General features: G+C 52.4%; 1 protein-coding gene across 7 annotated transcripts in view; it reads right to left on the bottom strand.

Moving 5' to 3' along the window:
* The window catches only part of SEPTIN9 (septin 9), a 126,130-nt gene that overhangs the window by 64,089 nt on the left and 44,539 nt on the right, over nt 1-17,502 (bottom strand). The window contains exons 1-3 of one of the 7 annotated variants that reach the window (XM_072936895.1): nt 4,815-5,268; nt 3,254-3,291; nt 2,359-2,376 (exon numbers count right to left, since the gene is read on the bottom strand). The exons of 4 other annotated variants lie outside the window; for them this stretch is intronic. In XM_072936895.1, the coding sequence (XP_072792996.1) occupies nt 2,359-2,376; nt 3,254-3,291; nt 4,815-4,903 (145 nt within the window). In that variant the 5' untranslated portion in view covers nt 4,904-5,268. Of the gene's footprint in view, nt 1-2,358; nt 2,377-3,253; nt 3,292-4,814; nt 5,269-5,305; nt 5,703-5,992; nt 6,024-17,502 lie in introns of those variants that run through there. 2 more of the 7 variants (XM_072936892.1, XM_030287065.4) reach the window with 2 other exon arrangements.

The following is a 17,502-nucleotide window of genomic DNA, read 5'->3' as shown; positions in this document are numbered from 1 at the left end:
GTTCCGGGACCCTGGCAGGGGTCAGGAACCCCCCTGGACAGAGCCCCCAGAGACACTGGCTGTGATCTCTGTCCATGGAAAAGAGTTTTCAATCTTACAGGATGAATTACAAGTTATGAGTGTTTGATATGAGTAATAATTAAGTGTGGCACAGGTGCAAAAGTAAAATTTTAGGTTTCTAGATTAGGGGTCCAAAGGGGACAAGATGGAGGAAATTGGGTGTGCCTTGTCCTTTTTCTCCTTCTTCATGCCCTCCATGTTTCACTGTGGTGTTGGCATTTTTCTGTTGGTTCAGGCTGGGGACACACTGTCCAACGTAGGTGACAGATATTGGCACGTTATTGTAAATCCAGCACAGGTAGTTTGTGGTATTTAATGTTTGTACCATCCCACTGAGGGCAGAGCCCCACACGCTGCCCTGCAGGACAGAGCTGCGGCAGGGCAGCAGAACATGTTAGAGATAAACAGAATAAACAACCTTGGAACCAGCACAGACCAATTATGGCTTCTGCTTTGGCAATGGGGTTGACAGACAGAGACTTTCTGCAATCTCAGGATCATCAATACCTCAGATTCTGACATGTGCTCACTTTGTCCAGGGCTGGTCCCACAGTAGCTCACCTGTGCCAGCCCCGGGAGCCGTCCCTGCTGTCACAGAGCCAGGGACACTGCTCGGTGCCTGGCCCCAAGGACACACAGCCCAGCCCACCTGCATGACAGGGCTGTAAACAACAACCTCTGCATGATCCTACAGCCTAACCAGGGCCAGAGGCATCCCCAGAGCCCAGTTCATATGGACAGAGATATCACCTGTTCTTCCTTTTCCCACTGCCTCACAACCTTTTTATTCCCAAAGTATTGGATTTACACAGGGAAAAACCCAGCCCACAACAGCGGTACCCACTGCTCTGTGACCAGGAAGGTGCAGGTTTTTGACTTTGTGGCTCCAAGGCCAGTTCTGCAGGGGAAGATACAACTTCTGCAGGGGAAGACACAAAACTTCCCTTCCCACAGGCACCTTCCTCTAGCTCCTTCCTCTCCCACCATAGGAGGACTTGGCAGAAAACTCGCATCCAGCCCATCCTTCTGTCTCAGGTAGAGAAACACAGATGTGGAATAAGAGACAGATCCCTGAAGGGGCTGTAAAGCCCAGCTTTGAGGGCATCAGAGGTGACTTTGCTGGCTTGGAGCACCAGCTGCATCCGTGAGCAGCTCTGGCTGTGCCACGACGAGCTCCAGAAGAGACCAAGGGCAGTGAGACTTTTTGTGGACAGCCCAGGAAATCCAACAATTGAGGAGTGCTTTGCTTCACTCCCAGGGCTGGGATGCTCCAAGATGTAAATCGGAAAGATCTTTTTGCATTTCCTTTTCCAGGCATTGAGCCCTGGCACACGAGGGACCGTTAGTCACACCCAGCTCCCAGCCACACTGGAGCTCATCCTGCAAACCCTCGGGCCGGGCTTAGAGGACACACCTTGACCCTGAGCGAGACACTCACACAAAAACAAGGCACTTCCCATCTCCAAGGCTTTTCACCATGCAGAATTCAAGGCACATCACCCACACTGGCATGTTCATGCTAATATTAGCCCAGGGTGAGTCCCAGCACGCAGCTGCAGCTGCTCCTGGGGCAGCAGAAACGCTGGCCCTGCACAGCCCGGGGATGCAGCACGGCCACGTGTCCCACAGACATCCCGGGCATTTGCTCAAGGAAATTTTAAGGATGAGTCTGTGAGTTTAGAGCACGTAGAAAAGTCTATTTATAATGCAGTGCCCTCATGGAAATGAGCTGGGTGACGGTTTTTTGGTGGCACTGAGACTGGGACATAACTTAGCACGAGTTTGTACCTCGTTTGCACAACGTCTGCTGGTGAGATACTAAAAATACCCTGCACCGGGTGGAGAGAGAAGCATCTGAGAAGTGTGCAATAGTAAGGAAGAGTGAATAAATAAAAAATAAATAAATAAAATAAATAAAATAGCCAGAGAAACCTTCTGATCAGCAGTGTCATGTCCTGGCAGGGCTGGAGGCTCCCCCACCCAGCTCCACAGCACTGCCAAGGCTCACCCACAGCCAGCACACGCTCCCCGAGGGAGCTGGGCTCTGAGCAATGAGAAAATCAGGGATTAGGAGCCATCAACAAATGCTGTCTCATGGTTTCTGCCAGAGCAAAGCTGCCAGCCTGTGCCCACGCCAAGCTGTACCCCCAGACACCACACAGAACCCCCGGGAACCCTCCTGCCTCTCCACACACTCACAGCCCTGCTCAGCGTTTCCAGCAGGCACAGTTTACACCCACCGTGACAATTTGTGTTTCAAAAGTACAGGGAAACAAATCTGGTGCTGACTGACAGCACTGGCAAAGGCAAGGGGTGCTTGGCATCAGTGCTCTCCACCAGAAACTGCCAGCAAAGACACACCTCAGTTACCCTGGGACTCTGCTCAGCAGCAGCCACATCCCCCTGGGATGAGGGACTGTTGCAGATCTCTCCTGTCTCACGACCAGGCAGCAGAAACTGAGTGCACAAAGCTCCACACCTCTGGCAGGAAAAGCAGTTCCATGCCGTGGGATTATCTCTGTGCAGCATCACAACCAACCAAACTTGAGCAGGAGCATCACCCCCTGCTCAGCAGGGCAACCTGGGCACCAACACTGCCACATCACCCAGCCTGGAGGGATCAGGGAGCTCTGGGGTGCAGGGGTTGTTACCACACTGCACAGCACCTCACCAGGCTGATTGAGCACTGCAGCCTCCCTTCCCTGCAGCTCAGGGTCTGTGCCTGAGCCCCCAGGGAGCTGAGGGACCCACAGCCCCCTGTGAGGCAGAGGTGGGCTTGGGAAGCGCTGCTGCAACCACAGCTCAACCAACACTCCTGAAAACCTGCCAGAATCTATAAACCCAGGGGCAGAGCTATTATGCTCTGTAAATCCTGGCAAACCACAGACCTGATGATGCTCTGCCCCATTAGAGACAGGGAAGCTTTTGTCAGTCAAATGAGGGGGATTAGAATCATGGAATGGGTTTGGTTGGGAGAGACCTTACAAATCATCTATTTCCAAGCCCACTGCCTGGGCAGAGAACACCTTCCACTAAACAAGGCTGCTCATAATCCTATCCCACCTGACCTTGAACACTTCCAGGGCTGGCACATCCACAGCTCCCCTGGGGCAGAAGCCCCTGGGCTCTTCTAGTGCCCTCCTGCAGGACCTGCTGGGCAGTGCAAGACAGGCACTGTGAGCATCCCCATCACAGCATGGGCCATGAGAAGGGCACACTCTGCTCTGCCTTCTTCTCAAATGTTGCTTTGACCTGGAAACTAAACTGGAATTAAGAACCTGGTGCTGCTTCCCTCTCCCCAGGGGCCCTTGCATCCTCCTCAGGCTCAGCAAGGCTGCCAGCTCCACAGCCAAGGCTGCAGCTCCCTGCCTGCTGCAACACAGCGGGGACAAGAAACCAGGCAGGGATGCTGTGAGGAAAACAGGCAGGAACAGCCAGGGTGACTGGGGAGGGCAGGCAGTGTGTGACTGGAGGGAACAAAGAGAGCTCTGGAAGGTCTGGTCTTTCTGCTCCATACTTTTGGCAGATCTTTCCTGCTTGGCCAGAGGCTGCGTGGGGTTGAGGCACCCACCCAGCAGACGGGAACAGTGCATCCCCTGCCCTACGGGCTGCAGATTAATTGCTGCTTTTTGGGAAGCTGCTGTGCAACGCTGAGAGCTAATTAAATTGTGAAACAGTAGCCTAGATCCCTGCTCAAGGGCAAGGCCAGACCTTTTGGCTTCAGCTACAGGGAGCTCTCCCCAGCCTCTCCCTCTGCACAGACAGTGCTCCAGAGACTGACAGTAAAGGCAGGATGGAGCTGCTGGTACCGAGGATCACACACAGCCCAAACAGGCAGCCCCGGGGCCCACAGCAGAGCCTCTCTCCTATCCGAGTAGGAAATTACTCGTTCTTCAGGGATTTAAATGCAATTGGGGCAGCCAGAGGGAAGCAGTAATTACATTTGTGGTGGGGAAGCTCACGAGTCTCCCAAGGACAGTCACAAAGGCGCCCTTGAACCCAAAGGGGTGGCGGATTCGGGTCACTCTGTGTCCCAACACTTGTTAGTCCCAATTTTCCCGAGGGACGTGACTTCCTGAGCCTCTTGCTGTGCCCTCCACTGCCAGCTGCACTGGGGCAAGCCTGCGGGCTGGAACCAGGGGAGGTGGCCGTGTCTAGAGCCTAATGGCAAGGACTGCAGAGCCCCCAGCTCTGCCCCCCGTTTCCTGCCTGACCTGGAAGAGGAACCCCTGTGCTCCGAGCTGCCTCGGCTCCCCAGCAGCAAAACCAGCAGAGCTCCGCTTCCCGAAGGTCAGGCTGGCTTCTCCAGGAGGCGGTGGAGGCTCAGCCTATAGCGGTGCACACGCAGCGCCTGGATAAGCTTTCACCGCGGCCCCAACATCTCCGCTATGTCTTGTGGGTTTTTTGTCGGTTTTTTTTTTTTCCCTCTTTTTTTTTTTTTTTTCTAGAAACCGCTGCACAAAGCTCCGCTTGGGTCGCTGCCAGGACGCGCGAGTGCGTAGGGATGGAGCTGCTCTTCCAAAACTCTGCTGGGGGAGAAGATGAGCTCCCTCCAGCCGATCTCTCAACGCCTGCTTCAGGCACAACCCCCCCACCCCAGCCTTGCTCTGCCTGTCTCTCGCTCCCAGACCCATCTGGCAGCAGCACGCTCCCCGCTAGCTTATCTTCTTGCCTGGAAAAGGCAGAATACAGGCAAGAAGAAGGCGGAGGAGCCATCCCAGTCCGCTGCATGCAGATCCTCCATCAGTCAGCGCTGGAGCTCTGCCACGGGACAACTGCAGAGGTCTCCGGGCAGGCAGCTCCCGCTACGGGGATTCGGGAAATTTGGGCTCGTTATCCACATCCCAGCTAGTCCAGGGCTGTGCTTGCACCCCAAAGCTGAGAATCAACAAAAGGGTTCTTTTTTTCAGACTTTCAGTCTGTTCAGGCGGGTGTTTTCAGCTGAAAAAAAACTACATAAATCAACACGGGAAAGGCAGGAAAGGAGAAACATCCCGTAAGAGCCCGACTTGGCAGATACCACCGGGCGCAGCCGCTCCGGACAAAAGGCACGGACAGCCCCGGGGATGCCGCCCTGGGACACCGACAAAAAGCAGCTACAAAAAGCACCGACAGCCCTCCCTACCCGCGGGTACCACAGGGGAAACTGCGGCAGCCGAGCCCGGGTGAAGCCGAGCCGGGCTGAACCCCAAAAGCGTCTTTTCCCCGCGTGGGTGCCCCTTATATGCCCCGCGGGCTCACCCACCTTCGAAGTCGGAGATGATGCCCTCCAGGTGGGCGCTGACGGCCGGGTCGGCCATGGCGGGGCGCGGGGCGCTGCCCCCCGGCTCGGCGGTGCGGCTGCGGCCGCGCGAATGGCGGAGGGCGAGCGGCTGCGGCCGCCCCCCGCCCCGCCGGGCAGCGAGCCATGCCCCCGGCCCGGCCCAGCCCGGCCCAGCCCGGCCCGGCCCGGCACGGCCCCTCGCCGCGCACTGGCTGCTCCCCACGCCCGTCACGCCGCCCCCTCCGCCGCGCCGGCCCCTTCTGCGGGACCCCCGCCCCGCCCCGGTGGCTGCGGGCGGTGCCGGGGGCACCCCCGGGCGCGTCCCGCATCCCCCCGATGCCCCGCCGAGCCCCTCGGCGCCGAGCCCCACGGAGGGCGGAACCGGGTGGGTCTCTGCCCCGGTGTTCGCCGGAGCTGATGAGCTTTTGGCTTCTCGGTTTAGCCTTGTTTGGAAAGGGACAACTCGGCCGCGCTCCGCGTTGTAATTGCTCAAAATCAAACCGGCGCTGTGCTAACCCACCGCTGCCGGATCCAAGCAGCCCTCTCTGGAAAATCGCTGCAGGAGCAAAACTTGCCCCAGCTCCCTCCACTGCAGCCCGAGCCAGCGAGGAAAACTCAGCTCGGGCATGGACACCAGCCCCTTCCGTGACACTGCTGCCCCTTCCCCACCTCTCAGGCTGAGCATCTCGCTATCTGATGCTTCTCCCTTTCCGCTGTTGATTCAAATCCTGCCCTCTTGACCCTCTTTTTATCCTCCCCGCCCTGTGTTTTAATAACATCATTTTAAAGTGATGATACCCCCCTGAAATGTGTCCAGGCACATCAACAGGAAAAGAAAAATGAATGGGTTGGGCTTTTAGTCCACTTTGGGTGAGCCATAAAGGAAAATGATGTAAAACAGTAGTACAGTTACTGCAGAAAGTATGAGCTTCACCGCAGACGTCACCCTTTTAATTTCACACATTTAAAGTCTGCAAACACCACAGACTCCCCCAGAGTGTACATGAACCAGAAAATGAAACCAACAGTACCAGTTTCCCAGCCTCAACAACATCCAGGTTTTCCATATTGTCCAAGGAAAGGCATTAAAAGGCATTACTTGAAAACATGACAACTGTTTAAATAATCTTCAGAACACCTTTTTAACAGAAGTATGGTATTTTAAAGTAGGTACAGTGGGTTTCCTCTCCTCTGGCAGGCAGCAGTGCTCAGCTCTTTCATTTTTTGCCCTCCTCATGGTGTCAGAAACCACCAGAGCGGTGAAGGGAGGAACAGCTCTGCATCTCCCTGCATCACAACCGCAAACAAAAATGCCTTTCCATGCAACGCAGTGCCTGTAAAGCTCTTGGTGCCATCCTGGCTGAACACCACCTGCTGTTCCCGATGGCTTGGAGGAGAACAGGAATGGCCATGGGCCTGTGCCTCCTGTGACACCGAGCTCAGCACCCTGGTGCCAGGTCCCTGCTGTCCCCACCGCGGGGAGTGGTGGCAGCTGCCACACTGCACACCACCACAGCGGGCTGACCCCCGTCATGGCATTGATTTCTGAAAGAAAGTGTCTTTATTTTTCTCCTCCAAAGCAGTCTTATGCTGGTCCCATCAGCAATCCATTTCCAGCAGGTAAAAATGTAGCTGTCAATAATTAACTTTGTTACTGAGCAAGAAACAAGTCCTACTTTGTTAAAAACCATGGATGACTCGCTCACGGGAAGAACAGAACCTGGATTAGCCTTTTACAAAATCTGTTAAACATCCTGACTACACCCTCGTCACAAAGTTGTAGAATGGGTTTAAAGCGGGGGGAAAAAATGAACTAAGCAAGACAAACTAAAAATCCTTATTGTAAAGAAGATTTTAAAAGTGCAATACAAGCAATCTGAGGAAGGACCAAAGCACATTTTTTGATGTTCAGAATCTACCCCCTTACAAATCCCATAAGATTCAATGTGACAGCCCCTGCTTGGAGTTTGGTAGCACTCTCTGAACTGTGGTCACATAGGGATTGTTGTGATGCTGTGATGGGGATCCTTTTTTTGAGGTCAACAGGAGGCAAGAAGAAGTAAACCACTAGAAAAAACCGCAAAACCTTCTTGAAGGACTGTGGTGGGAGCATCCCAATGACGTCTGCTGGTCTGGTGGAGCTGGTGAAGAAGCTCAAAGCCCTTCAGCAGAAGAGGTTGAGGCAGTTTGGGTCAGTCCCAGCTCCCTGGGTCACTCTCTGTTTCCCAAGCAAAGGCAATGTTATCATCCTGGATCTAATAAAGGTTTAGCAAATCAAGCGGCCGAGAGGCGAGCCCAGAAAAGTGTGAAATAAAATATCCGGGCTAGAAGTAGGAGTTCCTTTTCATTAAAACCAGCTGGGTCATATTGCACCCATGTGCACCTAAGGCACTGAGAGGGGGAGAGAAAGATGGAAAATTACAGCAACTGAAGAATAACAAGAATATCCAGAGCTCTAACAGTAAATATTTCAGGCAGCAAGGTATGTAAACAGCTCACCTCACAGCACATACCCCAGGCTCCTGCTAGCAGAAGAGGACCAAGCTTTCCTCCAGGGAGATAAGCCCACCCTTCTCCCTCTTGGACTCTCTTACCCTTTTATCTCATTGAGCCATGTCAGAAGCACAGCTTTACAACAGCATCAGCCCAGAAAAAGCATCCCCTTGACCAAGCTGCACATATCCAAGCTCCACTTCATCTGGCTTTCTACCTGCATCCACAGCCCAAAAGCTTATGCTTAGCCAAATCCTTCTCCTAGGAAGGCAGGCAACCCTGGGGAGCTGAGCCCCCATCCCAGAGGGATGGAGAACCTGCCTCCTCCCCTGGAATTGGTTTTTGGGGCTCCCTGTCAGCATAGCACCAGTGGGTGTTGTACTGCTCAGCCAAATGCAGTTTTGACACAGCCCCCACTTTGGGCTTTGCCTTTTCCAGGTAGATCAGGGAGAGTGAGGACCCTGAGACTTCTCCTGATGAAAGGTCTCTCACAGTGATCACATCACCTGCACTGCCTTTGCTAAAGCAATCAGGTTCTGCTCCTTCTGTCCTTGTGGCAGGGATTTTCTTCAGTCACTTATCCGGCCTTCCTGTTCTTGCTCCAGCCTTATCACAGGTGTTTGTAATTACATTTTCATTTTTATCTGAGAGGAGAAAGAACTCCCTTTTCAAAAGGGAGACAGCAGATCTCATCTCTTCTATCACTTGCTGCTCCCCTTGCTCACACAACCAAGGGTCTCACTCACTGTTTTTACTGTACCAGGAGCCTCCCCTCAAGCTCCTGCTTTGCTAAGACCTTTGGGATCCTCTACACAGCAACTGCTGCCCAAGATAAAATTCCTGCTCTCCAAAGCACTGGCTGCAGGAGAATTTTAGGTAAATATTTTCCTTGCTGTGTTACATTACAGTAGAAATATTTCTTGTTTCCTTACTACGCCAGGCCACCACTGACTGCCCAGGCCTTTCTCCTTCACCATCATTCTGCTCTTCAGATGAGCAAGAAACTTCCTGCAAAGCTGTTTTATTGGCCTAGAAGTGATTTCCTGCCCCAGAAAGTCAGTCTGTAAAATCTGCTGATCACTCAGTTACAGGTACCAAGCTAAAAATGGATTGATGCCACAAGTGCTGGCAGATGCAAGAAACTTTAACCCTTTTTTCTCTGGGTGCTTCAGCCCTGGGATCTCCTGCCCTGCAGCAGGGATGTGCCTCAAGGGCTTCTCCAGACCTCAGCTCAAACTCCTCCAGAAGCAGCCAGTGCTGGTCACAGCTTCTCTCCTGGCACAGGCATGGGGGACCACAAAGCAGCCAGACTTAGAAAGGAGATTTCAAGGAGAAAAAAAAATCATAAGAGAAAAAAGCCCAAACAAACAAGGAGATGGCAGATATCAGCTTTAGAAGATCCTTTAACAGGCTAAGGCAGAAAAGGGATTTCCCTATCCACACGCATTTCAAACAGCACTCTGCACTTTCCTTGCAGGCTGCTAAGAATGTCGTTTCTCAGGCAGATTTTCTTCCTCCCACAAGTCAAGGTTTTTCTGAACCCAGCAGCTCTTATCAGCCTCACAATCTGCTGCAGTCAGGAGCATCAGGCTGGGTTAGAGCAGAGCCGTGAGTCACTGTGGCTGCCTGAGCCTTAAAGTAACTCCTACACAAAAGTGGGCAATTGTGAAGACAACTGTGAAACCCACAGGATCTTCCCCTTCCTCCTCGTATGTTAATTAGAAAACAAAACTCTTCATTGATTATGGCCTCCTCCATCAAATGCTTTGAGGCTTACAGACCAAAATTACTGTGTAGGAGTGGCTAAATATCATTATTATGATAATAATAATGTTTCTTTGAGAGCCCAAACACCTTTTCTTGCTGCTGGTCACAGGTGAAAGCTCCTCCCCAGACTTTCTGGAAGGTGCAGGGGATGGGTGGAGGCACTTTCAGCGTGAGACACCAACCTCGGCGTGCTCAGGGCATCCCCTGGGCAGCACCAAGGCAGGGTCACAGGGAGAGACAGATTTATATCACCCAAAGGGGGAGGAATGGTGAGGCACAGCTCTTCTCTCCAAGCCACCACCTTCCTCTCTGCCCCTCTGCTCCTTGCAGCTGCTGAGTTCCTGCAAACTCTGCCCCAAACCCATCCCGGCATCCAAACCCACCTGGAAGAGCTGCAGTCATCTCCATGTGCCAGGTGGGGAAACTGAGGCACGGAACATCCGAGCAGAGCTGGCTGTGGCAGGGAGCAGGGCTGGCAGCCCCAAACCCTTGGCTGTCACTGCCTGGGGACGAGGGGACTCCGGAAGGAAAATCAGACACGGTTCCCATCCCCTCTGCCCGTGGTTTCGGGGATGACGGCGTCAGGCCTGCCCTGATTACGCAGGAATTGTCACGAAAAGAGGCTCCAGGACCTTCCTGCTTCCCAAGGGGAGGAAACACAGGGAGCACGGACGCACTTCAGTCTAGTCACACTTCCCTTCCTCTGCAAGGAAACCCAGAGCATGGGAAAAGCTACAATAATTCAAAGTACGTTTGCTAATTTGAGATTTCTGGATAATGAACTGATTTTTAATTTTTTTTTTAATAAAATGCTGTTGGATTTCATCCCTTAGTATCACCGAGCATAGAAAAGGTCAGGTAACTTTGAAGACTGGATAACAGGAAAAAGTCAAAATCTGGAAGAATGGCAGAAGGGCAGCACTTAAAGGGCTTTTAATAAAGACTTTGTTCATGAAAAGAGCCTCAGCACAAAGGACCTCACTGCCCCAGTGGGTCCCAGCATGACCACAAGCCACCGATGTCACAAAATCAAAGTGAGTAACTCCCAGAATATATTAAATTAGAGACTTTTAGCAGCAAAGCAGAAACCATTAGAGCTCTACCATGAGGCACCTGGACTACCCAGCATCACTCACACCCCACAGGAAGGTGGAGAGGGGATGGGGCTGCCAGAAGCATCACCCACAGGTGCACTGCAGGGAAGAGCTGCTGTGGGCAAAGATCAACGTTGCCAAGGGAACAAAAAAACCCCAATCCAACCCCAAATATGGTTATGGCAAAAACAGATCAATAAGAGCAGAACTAAGAAGGTTTTAAATGGATAAGGTGTAAAGGGATTGATGTGAAATCCGGGGAGCAAAAGGACAAAGAGGTTTCTGCTTGTCGGAACTTAAAGACACAAGGAAGGAGAAGGGACCTGATGCTTCTCAGATATTCAGTGTACAAACAGGGCATGCAGCAAACTTGGTGTTCTGGGGCAGCGGGGAGCTGAGATGCCCCACACGAGCTGGATGGGCGAGGAACAAGCTCAGACAACCACAGCCTCTTCTCTCCCCCACCACAGATGATCAAGAAGATGAAGATCAAGGCTTTTCTTCCTGTCAGCATTAACCCCATTAAATCAGCACACAGAGAAGGAGTTTTCAATCTTACAGGATGAATTACCAGCTCTGAGGGTTTGATATGAGTAATAATTAAGTGTGACACAGGTGCAAAAGTAAAATTTTAGGATTCTACATGAGGGGTCCAAAGGGGACAAGATGGAGGAAATTGGGTGTGTCTTGTCCTTTTTCTCCTTCTTCATGCCCTCCATGTTTCACTGTGGTGTTGGCATTTTTCTGTTGGTTTAGGCTGGGGACACACTGTCCAACGTAGGTGACAGATATTGGCCCGTTATTGTAAATCCAGCACAGGTAGTTTGTGGTATTTAATGTTTGTAACATCCCACTGAGGGCAGAGCCCCACACGCTGCCCTGCAGGACAGAGCTGCGGCAGGGCAGCAGAACATGTTAGAGATAAACAGAATAAACAACCTTGAAACAGCACAGACCAATTATGGCTTCTGCTTTGGCAGTGGGGCACAAAGACAGAGACTTTCTACAATCCCAGAATCATCAATACCTCAGATTCCAACACCTGGGGATTGATAGGGTCACCCAGAGCTACCCCAGGGCTAAGGTGGCATTCAAGCCAGGCGCCTGATCCCACTGCGTGCCTGCAGGGGGGATGCTGTGGGTCAGCACCCTCTCTGCTGAACTCCAGGGGTACATGGCTGGGCTGGGGGGCACAGCTCTGCCCTTCCAACCCTCTGCCCAGACCCTGAGCCTCATCCCCTCCAAGGAGCCACCAACCAGCCCCTCACCTGGAGATCTGCATGCACACCTGGAGCTGCCTGCAGTGCCAGCAGCGCCGTGGCCCAGCTGGAAGGATTTCATGCCAAGGCAGTGATTCTGGCTATTGTGCATGCTGAGAGCCTGGAAAGGGAAATGCTGCCCTGAGCCCGGGCCAGGACATCATCCCAGCCACCCTGGGCTCCTGGGGTGTCCCCATGCCAGTGCTGGAGTGGGATTGCAGCCCACGTGCCTGGGAGGGGAGGGAAGCACAGCTCCCTGGTGTGGATTAAACAGCAGGGCCCGCTTGCAGAGGAAGGAAATGGAAAGAGGATCAGGAACTGCATCTGCCTGAACCTCAGGCAGTTAAAACAAACTCAGTCTCAAGCTCTTGCTTTTCTCAGTTTCAGGTCAGACTTTTCTAAGCACCTGGGAGGTGCAATTTAGGATCCAAGCAGAAAACTGACTTAATTACTTTAATTGTTTTTAAAAAAAATATTATTAATTACTGCTTTTTAACATGAAGGCCAAACAGGCAGAGAACTCAGTGTCTCATGACAGCACAGATGTTTTAATAGAAACAAGAGGCTTCAGAAACATTATTGCTCATCCTTAATGAGTTTAACACACACAGGGCTCAGCACATTTCGTTTGGAAAACCTTCCTGTGTGGCTGACTCCAGGAGGAACTGCAGTTCCTGGGCCTAGAGGTAGGGAACACCTTTTCACTGCTAGTTACAGGAGGGGAAGAGGAGGTGAGGGTCAGTCAGAACATTGAATCCCTTGGAAAGAGGCCATTTCCAGCTCTGTCAGCTTCCCAGCAGCCCCTAATTAGGGAGAATTTGCAGGAATAAATAAACTGGCAGTGCTACAAGCGTGCACTCCACTTCCAGATGTGCATGTCTCATTTTCACGTGGTGTCCGAGACTCCATCCAAGGGGAGGAGCGGGCACAGCCCAGCCCCTCCGCAGCCCCAGGGGCACAAATCCCACACATCCCAGCTGCCTTGGGCACTGTCCTTCACCCCTCCAGCACTCCCCATCCCTCTCCCATCACTCGTGCCCCCCAGACCCCCGTGGGACCCTCCCAACCCCACTGCAGGGCAGGGTGTGAGCTGGGGAATCGCCTCTCGCGGCCCCTGCTACTCCCTCAGCTGCCTGCTCACGACCTTTTCAACCCAAAACTTTCCAGTCATAAATATACCAGCCTCATGGCAGGAAACTTGCTTTTCTTATGCTTCTCCCCTGCTTCTCAGAGAGCCATTTCCAGCAGCTCATGCTCCCTGCGCCAGCCCCCGGTTGTTTCCCCCCTGTTCCTCCGAGATATTCCAGGCACACAGCAAAATCTGCTGCAGCATAAAGACCCAAAAACTCTCTGTAAAGGCTCACAAGCTGCAAGTCAGGCCTCAGGAGCAGCTGTACCTCCTGATCCCCCTGCTTACCATCAAAGGTTTTATTATTATTATTCTTTTTTGGCATCAAGCAGTTTGATAAGAACAATTCCCAGATGGAGCCGCAGCCCCACACCCACTCAGCTTCCTCTGGGCAGCATGGACACAGTGTGGGAGCTCACTGCACAGCAGGAGGAGGACACAAGGGCAGGGGCAGAGGAAGGAGAGGAAGAATGAGCACAATTTTCCTTTCCTTTTAAAGGTTTTGGCAGACAGCAGTGAAAGCACCAGTGGGGATGCTGAGGTGTGCTCATCAGCATCCACACAGCACCGAGCACCACTGGTGCTTCCCTTTGCTCCAGCTCCACCACACAGGGATGGGAAAGGTGCACAAGAGGACAGGAATTGCTGTCAAAGTCCATGGGGTGGTGTTAAACTGCTCAGCTCATGGGAAATGGGAAAGAGATGAAGCACCCTGGGGAGCAGCTGCCCTCAGCACGGGCAGGCTCTGCCTTGGCTCTTCTAGCTCATTAAAGCACCCTCTTGAAAAGTCTGTCACAGCCCTCTTAGACTTGAAATAACACACCCAAGGTAATTCCCATTAGCCAGATCCCAGGATAATCCCAGACACATCCAAAGCAACTCCCACTAACCAGATCCTGGGATAATCCCAGACATATCCAAGGTAAATTCCACTAACCACATCCCAGGATAATCCCAGACATATCCAAGGTAAATTCCACTAACCACATCCCAGGATAATCCCAGACACCTCTAGGGTAACTCCCACTGACCAGACCCCAGGATAACCCCAGACACACCCAAAGTAAATTTCACTAACCAGATCCCAGGATAACCCCAAACACACCCAAGGTAAATTCCACTAACCAGATCCTAGGATAATCCCAGACACACCCAGGGTAACTCCCACTGACCAGATCCCAGGATAACCCCAGCAGTATCCAGTGACGGATGGAGCCAAGTTGTGCTGGGCGCCACTAAAGAAACAACCCTGAGCCGTGGGTGCAAGGGACCCACTCCAAAGGCAGGAGGCAGCCCAGGAGCTCCAACTCCAGCCTCTCCTGCAGGAAAAGCATGGCAAGGGGAATGGCAAAGCCCCCTCCAAGCAGCTCTCCCACAGCAGCTTTTGTTCCCCAATCCACCCTCCAGACACCCAGCACTGCCTACTCAGCATCTTCTACAGATGCAGAAGTTTCACAGCTGACTTAAAAATCTGGAGTAAAAAAAAACCAAAAAGCAATGAGTCAATGTTTTTAGGGGAATTTCCTTCAGTTTCCTCTCCCTTTCTCCTGCTCAGCCCTGCTGCCTGGCCCAGACCCTGCCTGAGGCTTCCCTGCTGCAGGGCACTTGTTCCTGGTGAGATTAAATCATTGCTGTAGAGAGGAGTGAAGCTGTCACCAGCCCCTCAGGCTGCTGGAACAGACTGTCAAACACCCAGCCTCACCCTGAGCAGGACATCACCTGGGCTCCCCCCTCCAGTGCAGCTTTCCCAGAGCCACCACTGGCACACACTGCTGGGGATTTCAGCCTCCAGAGACAAAAGAGCATTGAAAAACATAGGGAAAAAATCAGCTGGGAGATGTGCTGCAAGCAGGCCAAAAGCAGAGGCCATCCAGAGTTTCCCTAAATGGAAAGAGGCCCGTGAGTGCTCTGGGGGCAGAGCAGCAGGCACGGAGAGAGGGCACCAAGCCAGGAGGGAAAGGGGGAGATTTCCAGCAAGCAATGCAAGGGGAGAGAAACTCCCACTGGCAGCCCCCCAAGAAGCAGTAAAACCTGGGGCTGGGCTGAGTTTGGGGGCTGGAAGAGGGAAAAGCTCAGCAGCTGAGCTGCCCCCGGCTGTGGGACACAGCCCTTCCTGGACAGGGCAATCAGCTCTGCCACTCGTGTTTCCAACAGAGCAGAGCAGAGCTCCAATGTCCTGAAGGAGCAGAGCTGGCCCTGCTCCTCTGCAGTGACAGCCAGGGCTGGGCTCTCTCTCAGCCCAACTTTTTTGTGCCCATAAACCCACGTGGCCAAGCCCAGCATGGGAAGAAGAACAATTCTCCATTCTCCAAAGGGCAAATTCTCCATTCCAAGGAGATCTACTCAGTGCCATCACACCAAACACAAGGAAGTTGTGTGTTGTCTCTTCTGCCATCTCCAGATTGTCACCCCATCACCCACTCCCTCTTTGATGAACTCAGCATTACAGGGCTGACTTTTTTTATTACTTCATTCTACCCAAGTGCCCATAATAACCACACCAGCTCAGGGAGTATTGGACTTGATGTTCCACCAAAAGAATGAAACTGCTCTCTTTTACGAGAAGTTAAAATAAGGTAGAAACTAAATCTGAAATGTTTTTCCTTATAAAGGAAGGACAGGAGGAAAGAGCTGGATGCATTAAGCATCAGCAGGGACTGGCAGTGTCTATAAACTCAGGGGATGTTGTTATTCCCACACAAGTAATCACAGACAGACCAACACAGCCAGGTTTACCTTGACACAAGGGAATAAACTGCCAGCCTGAGGCTCTGTCCTTGAACAACTTCCTTCACCCCACACCTCCAGAAAAACCCCCTGCACCACAGAACCCCTGGGCTGGTTGGTCCAACGACCAGATGACATTCCTGAGAGACAAATAAAACTGCCCTGCTGCCTCCTTGCAGCTCTGGGGAGCTCTCTCCTGCAGAAACACGTGCCTTGCCTGGTCAGCAACACCCTCCTGCAAGAAGGACCTGAACCACTGCAGGGACACCGTGTCCAGCAGCTCCAGCCACAGGCGGGCACATCCCTGCTGGTTCTTTTGCTCCTTTTTCTGCCAGGGTCGGGATTAAATGTGTGAGATGGAATTTCTTGTTGGGAATCAGATGTTTATTAGTTCTTATCTATGTTACAGTCTCACAAGCCATGAGCTCTACAGCTCTTCACTCTAACAAATTAAAAATGGAGCTCCATCTCTCTCTCTACAAGGCCTTTGAAGCTGAACTATCCAATTAAGAAATGACACCTCAATTATTTCTTACTTTTAACCCAATAATCCAACAACTGTGCCCTGCAATGGGGACTTTTTAATCCAATTACACAAAACCACCCAAACCCATGGAGAAGAAGGTGGAGAAGAAGGACCAGCCTCCACCCTAAAACCTCCATATTGCTTTATATATATTACTATATTCTAAACCCTTAAACTCTGAATTTTCCATCCTGTGATATTACACACTTCTATCCAAACTCTATACCCACAATCCCAGTTCTATCATTCCATTTTGGAAGCTTCTCCACAGCCTCAGGTGAAATGCAGTGTTCTCCTGGGGGTCAGTGCCTTTAAGCACAGAAAGCCTAAAATTCTCAGTGACCAGGGTTCCAACACATCCCAACCAAGGCCATCTCCTGTGCTCCACTTTGGGAGGTGCTTTCCAAACAAACCTTCTCCACAGCGAAGGTTTGGAGCTTGGGAAAGCATCTCCAGCCAGCTGGAGGCCAGACAGCAATCCCTGCACTGCAGAGGAGTGCTTACAGCCCTGGGCACTCGCTCAGAGCCTGGTGACCCTGGCAGGATCAGGGATGTCCCCGTTGTCACCATCCCCTGCACAGCCCAGGCACTCAGCGAGCTCTGGAAGAGGATGCTCTGGTGCAGCTCTGGTGAGCCAGGCCTCGTGGAAGCAGCCAGAGGCCAATTTGCACCTAAACAGCCAATTAGCTGGAGAAAGAGATGCCCACTTGGTCGTTTGCCAGTCAGGAGACAGATTTAAGACATGTGGGAATTCAATCTCCGGTCCAGAGATCACCGTGGCCAAACAGGCCACCTCCTTTGCTGGCCTCTGGCAGCACAATAAAAGGAGTATTTAGCCTGAAAAAACTGGAGGTCGATGAGGCAGTTTGCAGCCAAACTTCGTATGAACACGTTGATAATGCTGTTAGCATGGGAGCAGCGGGCTGCACAGCCACAGCAGGCCTCTGTCTGCCTCAAGAAAGCTCCTTTCTTGCCATGCACATGTTTCATCCATGATCTGTGTCTGCTGCCAGCCACAGCCACGCCAAAACCCGCTCACCTCATCTGTCTTCAGCACATCCAGGGCTCTGAGCGAGGCAGAACCGCAGGGCTGGCCCACAAACCCCTCTCTGCTCCGTGCTGTCCTGCTCTGCAGTGGAACCTCCACCCCATCCTCACCAAACACCTTCCCCAGAGTTTAACCC

Source organism: Taeniopygia guttata, chromosome 18 (assembly GCF_048771995.1).
Source record: "Taeniopygia guttata chromosome 18, bTaeGut7.mat, whole genome shotgun sequence".
In the NCBI taxonomy this organism is placed as follows: Eukaryota; Metazoa; Chordata; class Aves; order Passeriformes; family Estrildidae; genus Taeniopygia; species Taeniopygia guttata.
The sequence above is the reverse complement of the archived record's forward strand: the minus strand, read 5'-3'. Positions and strand labels throughout refer to the sequence as shown.